At 38.0% G+C, this 10,237-nt stretch overlaps 1 protein-coding gene across 1 annotated transcript in view; it reads right to left on the reverse strand.

Annotated features, from left to right (window-relative positions):
- Positions 1 to 10,003, reverse strand: part of LOC137237533 (solute carrier family 46 member 2) — a 41,694-nt gene extending 31,691 nt beyond the window's left edge. Inside the window, exons 1-2 of the mRNA XM_067761270.1 lie at positions 9,589 to 10,003; positions 9,281 to 9,512 (exon numbers count right to left, since the gene is read on the reverse strand). Coding sequence (XP_067617371.1) covers positions 9,281 to 9,512; positions 9,589 to 9,777 — 421 coding nt within the window. The 5' untranslated portion in view covers positions 9,778 to 10,003. The remainder of the gene's footprint in view (positions 1 to 9,280; positions 9,513 to 9,588) is intronic.
- Between the last annotated feature and the right edge of the window lie 234 nt (positions 10,004 to 10,237).

Consider the following 10,237-nt stretch of genomic DNA (forward strand, 5'->3'; position numbering starts at 1 on the left):
AAAATTTAGGGATGAATAAATTTCAGACGAGAAGTCAGACGAGGGACTAGCATCATTATTAGCAAAATTAGAACTAAAAAAATCAGCAAACGCGTTAGCCACATTGTGGGGAGTGTTAGCAGGTCTGTCATTGTAGAAGACGGTGGCAGGCACCGAGGAGCGAGATTTCTTCGACTTAACGTAATTCCAGAATGCTTTCGGGTTAGACTTTATATTCGTCTCAAAGCTTGTAATGTAGTTTCTGTAAAGAAACTTCTCTAGACAGTTGAAATCCTTCACATAATGTTTATATTTGGTAAGAAATAACGGGTTTTTGGTTCTTTTAAACTTTTTGAAGAACTTGTTTCTTAAATTCTTCAACTTAACCTTGTTGTGTACCATGGCAACCTATATGGTTTCCTTTTCGCAACTGGTACATGCCTCGTACACAGATCAAAGAGAGTCAACTTAAATATTTCAAAGCAATGACCAACATCAGAGATGGAAAGCAAATTGGCCCAGTCTATTTCAGCTAGATCCTGATCGAGTCTAGAAAAATCACACTTCGAAAAGTTAAATGAAAAATCATCAATTAAAGAGCGAGCTCCAAACTCATAAAATTCGAGTTTAAGAATTAGAGCAGAATGGTGCATATCCGTCGGAGCGAATGGCGCATGGCACTCAGAAAGATTAGAATTTATGTCATTACTAATAAAAATTAGATCTAATATTCTATCGAGCCTGTTTTTGAAACTATTGATTTGATGCAAATTTAGACTTAAGATATTATCTATAACGTATGACTCAAAAGACTTAGTAATATTATTAGGTAATAGGCCTGACGCAGAGTAACTATGAGACCAAGAAATATCACAAAGGTTAAAATCCCCTAAAACACATAAGTGATTATCTCCTAATTTACTTAAAACTAGGGACGATATATTGTTGACATGAGCTTTGTAAATTTCTTCCAAGCTGTTCGGCGGTATGTATGATGCAACCAGATATAGAGATCCAGACTGTGGAGAACCACGGACATTGACGCAGATCTGGTCAAGGATGGTATCAGAATTATCTAACATAATAAGGGAGGCATTATACTTGCGTTGGACAGCAATTAGTACGCCACCCCCTCTTGAATGCCCAGTTTTAGTACAATCCCTGTCCTTACGAAAAACGACGAATAGCTTGGGATCGAAGAACTCAGCGTCGAAAAAATCCGAAGTAAGCCAGGATTCAACAATGACAAAAATATCGTACTCCAATTGGCAACTAAATGCTCTCAAAATGTGCGATTTAGTCCTGATACCAGAAGCATTTTGGAAATACACTTTAAGCTGTTTGTTAATTATGTTCTCATTACTGCTGGAAACTAGGTGAACTGGAGTTGCTTTTCCACTTGAGGAAAAAAACGGAAAGGGCGAACATTCACACCAGCAGGCCACAAGTCTGGCGATAAAATTTTCTCATAAACAGCATTAGTAACGCCAAGCTTAAAGTTGACTTTGGTTATTGAGTCAACAGGTGTATCTTTCTTAACGAGCCCTTTGCATGAAAAATTAGATCGATCGATTTCACAAGGATTGGCAAATTTTTGTTCGACTTATGGCATTAAAAGTAAAAATAAAATAAATTTAAGGCGCGATAACCTCCGAAGAGATCTAAGGCCGAGCTTCGCTTCCAATTTGCGTCGTGCTCCTCTTGATTTTCCCTACAAATTGGCTGGACGGGACCTACATGTTTTATGCCGACTCCGAACGGCATCTGCAAGTTTGCATCTGAGTTTTCACTGAGAGCTTTTCATGGCAGAAATACACCCGTAGCGCTTACCAAACACTGCCGAGGGGCGACCCCGCTTAGAAAAATTTTCTTCTAATTGAAAAACCTTATTTCTAAAATTTTGATGTTGCTTTGTCCGGGGTGCGAACCCAGGGCATACGGTGTGGTAGGTGGAGCACGCTACCATCACACCGCGTCATAAGTTCAACTCAGCTACCAAGTTTCATCGCTTTATCCGTCTTTGGTAATGAATTATCGCACTTTTTGTGTTTTTCGAAATTTTCGATATCGATAAAGTGGGCGTGGTTATAGTCCGATTTCGTTCATTTTAAATAGCGATCTGAGATGAGTGCCCGGGAACCTATATACCAAAATTCATATCAAGATACCTCAAAATTTACTCAAGTTATCGTGTTAACGGACGGACGGACATGGCTCAATCGAAGTTTTTTCGATCCTGATGATTTTGATATATGGAAGTCTATATCTATCTCGATTCCTTTATACCTGTACAACCAACCGTTTTCCAATCAAAGTTATTATACTCTGTGAGATCTTCTCAACTGAGTATAAAAAAAAAACTTCATATTATGGCATTAAGCAATCAAATACATATTAAAGGCAATTACAGACTTTATTACGGATTTTATGTATTGCTTTTTTTAAGGTAGATCAACGATTACTGCTCACGAATAGAAATTGTTAGATACATTTTATTATACTCAGTTGAGCAGAGCTCACAGAGTATATTAACTTTGATTGGATAACGGTTGGTTGTACAGGTATAAAGGAATCGAGATAGATATAGACTTCCATATATCAAAATCATCAGTATCGAAAAAAAATTTGATTGAGCCATGTCCGTCCGTCCGTCCGTCTGTCCGTTAACACGATAACTTGAGTAAATTTTGAGGTATCTTGATGAAATTTGGTATGCAGATTCCTGGGCACTCATCTCAGATCGCTATTTAAAATGAGCGATATCGGACTATAACCACGCCCACTTTTTCGATATCGAAAATTTCGTAAAACCGAAAAAATGCGATAATTCATTGCCAAAGGCGGTTAAAGCGATGAAACTTGGTAGATGGGTTGATGTTATGACGCAGAATAGAAAATTAGTAACATTTTGGACAATGGGCGTGGCACCGCCCACTTTTACAAGAAGATAATTTAAAAGTTTTGCAAGCTTTAATTGGCAGTCGTTGAAGATATCATGATGAAATTTGGCAGGAACGTTACTACTATTACTATATATGTGCTAAATAAAAATTAGCAAAATTGGATGAAGAACACGCCCACTTTTTAAAAAAAAAATTTTTTAATTCAAATTTTAACAAAAAATTTAATATCTTTACTGTATATAAGTAAATTAAGTCAAAATTCAACTACAGTAATGATATGATGCAACAAAATACAAAAATAAAAGAAATTTTCAAAATGGGCGTGGCTCCGCCCATTTTCATTTAGTTTGTCTAGAATACTTTTAATGCCATAAGTCGAACAAAAATTTACCAATCCTTCTCAAATTTGGTAGGGGCATAGACTCTATGACGGTAACTGTTCTCTGTGAAAATGGGCGAAATCGGTAGAAGCGACGCCCAGTTTTTATACACAGTCCACCGTCTGTCCTTCCGCTCGGCCGTTAACATAATAACTTGAGCAAAAACCGATATATCTTTACTAAACTGAGCCCACGTACTCACTTTATCTTGGTATAAAAAATGGCCGAAATCCGACCATAACCATGCCCACTTTATCGATATCGAAAATTACGAAAAATTAAAAAAATGCCATAATTCTATACCAAATACGAAAAAAGGGATGAAACATGGTAACTGGATTGGCTTATTGACGCAAAATATAACTTTGGAAAAAACTTTGTAAAATGGGTGTGACACCTACCATATTAGGTAGAAGAAAATGAAAAAGTTCTACAAGGCGAAATCAACAGCCCTTGGAATCTTGGCAGGAATACTGTTAGTGGTATTGCATATATAAATAAATTAGCAGTACCCGACAGATGATTTTCTGGATTACCTGGTCCACATTTTGGTCGATATCGCGAGAACGCCTTCACATTTACATCTAAGGGCCACTCGCTTTTAAAACCCTCATTAATACCTTTAATTTGATATCCATATCGTACAAACACATTCCAGAGTCACCCCTGGCCCACCCTAATGGCGATATCTCGAAAAGGCGTCCACCTATAGATCTAATGCCCACTCTCTCTTAAAATGCTCAGTAACACCTTTCGTTTGATACCCATATCGTACTAACATTCTAGAGTCACCCCTGGCCCACCCTAATGCCGATATCTCGAAAAGGCGTCCACCTATAGAACTAAGGATAACTCCCTTTTAAAATACTCATTACCCTCTTTCATTTGATACCCATATCGTACAAACACATTCTAGAGTCACCCCTGGCCCACCCTAATGGCGATATCTCGAAAAGGCGTCCACCTATAGACCTAATGCCCACTCCCTCTTAAAATGCTCAGTAACACCTTTCTTTTGATACCCATATCGTACAAACATTCTAGAGTCACCCCTGGCCCACCCTAATGGCGATATCTCGAAACGGCGTCCACCTATGGAACTAAGGATCACTCCTTTTCAAAATACTCATTAACAGCTTTAATTTGATACCCATATCGTACAAACATATTCTAGAGTCACCCCTGGTCCACCTTTATGGCGATTTCTCGAAAAGGCGTTCACCTATAGAACTAAAGCCCATTCCCTTTTAAAATACTCATTACCACCTTTCATTTGATACCCATATCGTACAAACAAATTCTAGAGTCAGCCCTGGTCCACCTTTATGGCGATATCCCTAAATGGCGTCCATCCATAGAACTATGGCCTACTCTCTCTTAAAATACTCTTTAATACCTTCCATTTGATACACATGTCATACAACCACATCCCAGGGTTACCCTAGGTTCATTTTCCTACATGGTGATTTTCCTTATTTTGTCTCCATAGCTCTCAACTGAGTATGTAATGTTCGGTTACACCCGAACTTAGCCTTCCTTACTTGTTCATTTCTATTTTTGATTTCTTCAGTTGTTTGTGGGTTTTGTTAATTGATAAATTACAACGCAAAATTAAAAAAAAAAGTTTGTGTTAAACAATAATTAGTAATACATATTCAGGCGAATATACACAACAGCGTTTTTAGGATACAATGTTGATCATATTTAATTCCAATATTAAATAAATAAATGCAAGGCGCGATACCCTCCGAGGAGATTTTAGGCCGAGCTTCTATTCACATTTGCGTCGTCCTCCTTTTAATTTTCGCTATAGATTGGCCGGACGAGACCTACATGTTTAATGCCGACCCCGAACGGCGTCTCAAGGCAGATCAATTTTCACTGAGAAGCTTTTCATGGCAGAAATACACTCAGTGTTTCCAATATTGGATTGAGTAAAAAATTGTTTTTTTTTTACTTTATGAGTTGTCTTTTAATCTCAAAGTCGATTCAATGGGCCTTAGGAACTATTTAATTTATTTATAAAATAATAAAAATATAATAATAAAACTATGAAAAAATTATTTTGAGAAAAATGTGATTGTGAAGTTTTTTTGCAGTGCCCAGTATTCGAGAAAATATATTTTTGTCCATTAATCTATTCATAAGGCTTTTTTATTTAACTTTAAATACGGTGAGTATCCACCCTAAATTTAAAAGGTTCCAAAGACACCTTTTTGAACATTTTTGTCCCTTTTTAAAACTGCAGTTTGACGCAATATCTTGTCGTTACTACTAGGCTATATTTCAAGAATATCAAAACCGATGAAGTCCAAGCAACAACCCATAAGCCTCAGCTATTTTTTTCTAAGGGTATGCGTGAAAATATGGATCAGAATATTCGAATATTTAAAAAAAATTTCCCCTACCAGTCAGGAGAATCTACAGACACTGCTATTCATAGCCTTATGGAAAAAATTAAATAGACTTTGAAGTTTAAAAATAAAAACCTATAGAATTGATACACAAGGGTATGTAGATGCCTAAGTAATCTGCATAACAGGGAATGTTAGGTTAAGTTAGAGTGGCCACCGGTGCGAGCACCAGTGCACTTAGGCCCAAAAAGGTCCCATTGTGATACTACGTGGGTCTCTCCCCTACTCAAACCAACAGCTGGATACAGCAAACGTCAGGAGTTTCTTAGGTTCCAACTTAGCCAGATCACAAAGATCGTGTAAGAAGGGAGATGCCAGAAATGTCTTCCTCTTGTGCCAAAGCGCGGGACAATCGCACAGAATATGTTTGGCTATTTCTATCTCCTCTTCGTCTTTGCAGCTCCTGCAGTAATCATTATAGGGAGCACCCAGCCGTTGTGCGTGCCTCCCGATTGCTATGTGGCCGGTTATAAGTCCAACCACCAGATATATGTCCCCCCTACCAAGAAGAAGGAGACTTTTCGTGCGTCTCGCGTCCCATTCAGGCCACACGAGCTTGGAGTGGTAGCAGGATTCAAGATTGCTCCATCTCACACCCGCTTCCCTAAGGAAAATCACTTTCAAAATGAGCTTACAGGTAGCGAGCGGCATGCTCAGTCTCTTCCAGGAAGACAAAAGCGGAACGGATGTGCCTCCTCTTGCAAGTTCGTCAGCCATCTCATTCCCCGGTATATTCGAGTGTCCAGGCACCCATACCAGACTGAGGGAAGTTTGCTCAGCGATCTCGTTAAGAGATTTGCGGCACTTCTCTACTTTCCTGGACTTACATGTGACCGATCCAAGTGCTTTTAGTGCAGCCTGGCTGTCAGAGTAAATATAAATTTGGTTATAGCCGTAAGCAGCCTTCTCCAGGTGATTATCCAGTTTGGAGCCGTCAGTATATATCTGCAGCCTATCGCTCAGGTCCGGCGGCTCCTTCAACCAATAATCCCTATCCGGGATAATAACCTCGTACTTCATATTGAAAAATACAGTCGGAGCTCAATAGTCCGACGAAGACGAATCCAGATACTTAAGGATAGCTGCGTGGCCATCCACATTGTCTCTCCATCCGGATAACTCTCGCAGCCGCCGAGGATAAAAGGCCGGACATTGCTTGGCTATTAAATCTATTGGCAACACATTAAAAATAGTGTCCAGCGCCTCCGCAGGGGTGGTGCGCAGGGCACCCCCCACGCAAATTAAAGCACTTCTTTGTACCTTCTGGAATACCCGTAGGTTTGATTTAGTATCTAAGCTCGTCCACCAGACCACTGCCCCGTATAAAGGAATTGGTCTAACCACAGCGGTGTAGAGCCACAGAGTAATATCCGATGATAATCCCCATCTTCGCGCAACAGCTCCCCTACAGCTGTGCAGTGCCACCGTTGCTTTTTTCACACGCTACTGATCGTTTTCCCTCCAGCATAGTTTCCTATCCAAAATTACTCCTAGGTATTTGGCAGAGTCCCTCAGCATCAGGGTCATACCCGCTAGCACCGGCAACTGCAACGCAGGTATCTTATATTTCCTGGTGAACATAACCAGTTCAGTTTTGGCTGAATTGACCGATAGACCTTTAAGGGCGAATTAATGGTGACTTATAACCATAAAGCCATAACCAGATAAAACAGCTGATCGAATCTACCTTAAGGAAATCAATGTAATCGAGTTAGCGTTATGGTACGGCACCATTAATCGATTACATTGATTTCCATAAGGTAGGTTCGATCAGCTGTTTTATCTGGTTATGGTTTTATGGTTATAAGTCACCATTAATTCGCGCTTTACTCCTGGTCCAGTTCTATGAATCAAATATACTTTTTCGAACCAAATATACTTTTTCGGAAAGGGGAGAAAAAATAAAAATACACGTGTATCGGCGAATTTCATGTACACGTCAGAATTTTTTTGTATGTAGATAAAAAAAAAAATTATACATAAAAAAATTCTGACGTGTACATGAAATTCGCCGATACACGTGTATTTTTATTTTTTCTCCCCTTTCCGAAAAAGTATATTTGGTTCATAGGACAGAATTAAAGCTTGTTTTTGTAACGCAGTGTTATATACTCAACTGTGAGCTTCGGCAAAAAAAAAGTTGGAGCTTTAGTCGACTCAAAACATTCAAAATTTGGCAGTCCATATAGGCGGTCCTCAAAATTCTTGGGCATATCAAATGCAAAATGAGGTGGGATCGATAAATTCGTGAAAAAAGTGCCCGACAATGGAAATTTTACAATTATTATCACCATTTATAGGCGCGTAGCAGTCTATGTGATTTGGTTAATTTCCCAGCAAATCATCCGTTGTAGGAATAGCTGAAGCAAATGGGGAGCATCAAAGGAAATCTAGTACTTTACTACCGGTTTCTCCGAGGGTAACCCTGAAATGTGTTTGTATGACATGTGTATCAAATGAAAGTTATTAAAGAGTATTTTATGAGGGAGTGGGCCATAGTTCTATAGGTGGACGCCATTTAGGGATATAGCCATAAAGGTGGACCAGGGCTGACTCTAGAATTTGTTTGTACGATATGGGTATCAAATGAAAGATGTTAATGAGAATTTTCAAAGGCGTGGGTTTAGTTCTATAGGTGGACGCCTTTTCGAGATATCCCACATAAAGGTGGATCAGGGTTCACTCTAGAATTTATTTGTACGATATGGATATCAAATGAAAGGTGTTAATGAGTATTTTAAAAGGGAGTGGGCCTTAGTTCTATAGGTGGGTATTAAAAGGGAGTGGTGGTAGTTGTATATGTGAAGGCGTTTTCCAGATATCGACCAAAATGTGGACCAGGGTGACCCAGAACATCATCTGTTGGATACCGCTAATTTATTTATATATATAATACCACGAACAGTATTCCTGCCAAGGTTTCAAGGGTTTTTTATCTCGCCCTGCAGAACATTTTCATTTTCTTCTACTTAATATGGTAGTGTCACACCTATTTTACAAAGTTTTTTTCTAAAGTTATATTTTGCGTCAATAAACCAATCGAATTACCATGTTTCATCCCTTTTTTCGTATTTGGTATAGAATTATGGCATTTTTTTTTCTTTTTCGTAATATTCGATACCGAAAAAATGGGCGTGGTCATAGTCCGATTTCGGCAATTTTTTATACCAATACAAAGTGAGTTCAGATAAGTACGTGAACTGAGTTTAGTAAAGATATATAGGATTTTTGCTCAAGTTATCGTGTTAACGGCCGAGCGGAAGGACAGACGCCATGTGAGCTCCGCTCAACTGAGTATAAAAATATAACAACTTTTTGCTCAACCCAATATTTTGCTTTTATTCTACTATATATATATATATACACATATATATAGATAAGCAATAAACAGCAAAATGAACTGGTATTTCAAGCAAAGCTCTTACATTTTTTAATTTACGTACCACTTTTTATTTTTTAATGTAGATTCTAGCAAACATGAAATGCAAATTCCTGAAGCAGGTATTCTTCTTTCTTGATATTAAAGATTTATATTAATATTTAAAACTCCAATAATTGGGTGTTAAATAACCAAAAATATTGAATATGAAATGAAAGTACACACCGATGGGAGCTCGTTTTCCAGACACATCGGCAGCCAATTTCTGCGCTTCGACTTCCGCTTTACAGACTGTGTAATTAAAGCCCACTGAGCTGATGGCGAGCGCAGCATCCTCTGCTGTTGCACCAAATGTTGTGTTATCAAAATTGAAAGCATCACAATCTATGCCCAGCTCTGATTTATCCAAAGTGGTATCACAAATAATTTTATTATAACCTAAATTAACACGGCATGCCTAAAAATTTTTGAGCAAATTAATTTCACACTCATTCAAAATCTTTATCAAAAACCGAAACACACAAAAGCTTTACCTTTTCAAGTGGGAAGTTTTGCATTGCAACTGCATTGAAAATACTGGCCATGAGGTAGAAAAAGAAAAAGGGTTCAATAACTAAATATTTGCGATATGCCCATAATTTTTGTAAGTAAACGAGCACCCCTTTTGTCTCCGCATCCGCTTCCGGCATAGTGTCGCCGTAAATGCCATTTTCACGCGACATTCGTGCGATTAAAGTTTCACGATCACTTTTCTCTAAATAAGCTCGGTTTTTGGACTATTTTTGTTTTCACTTCAATTCATGTGTTAATGTACTTTTTTTATTGTTTAGGTGCTTAACACATTTTTAAAGCTTTAATTTACACAAAGTTATTCTTTATAATGAACAATAACATATAAAGATTAGAAAATTTTTATTGAGATCTCTTTCGTTTTACTGTCTATCTTCATTCGCGCCCGTTTCAAAACTAAACAGACTAGAACATTTGGATATTTTCAGTAGGTACCTACCGGTAATTTGCATTCATAAAAATCTCATTAGCCAACCAAGACTTGCTCAACATGTGCTTGTAAATAAATTAAGAGATGCTAAGCTTTATGCCTAAAGCGATCACAAATATTATCGAATGTTATTATATAATTCCATCATCATTATTTGATATTTGTACACAAAATTTCTTAGA

The sequence above is a fragment of the Eurosta solidaginis genome, chromosome 1 (assembly GCF_040869045.1).
Source record: "Eurosta solidaginis isolate ZX-2024a chromosome 1, ASM4086904v1, whole genome shotgun sequence".
Taxonomy (NCBI): domain Eukaryota; kingdom Metazoa; phylum Arthropoda; class Insecta; order Diptera; family Tephritidae; genus Eurosta; species Eurosta solidaginis.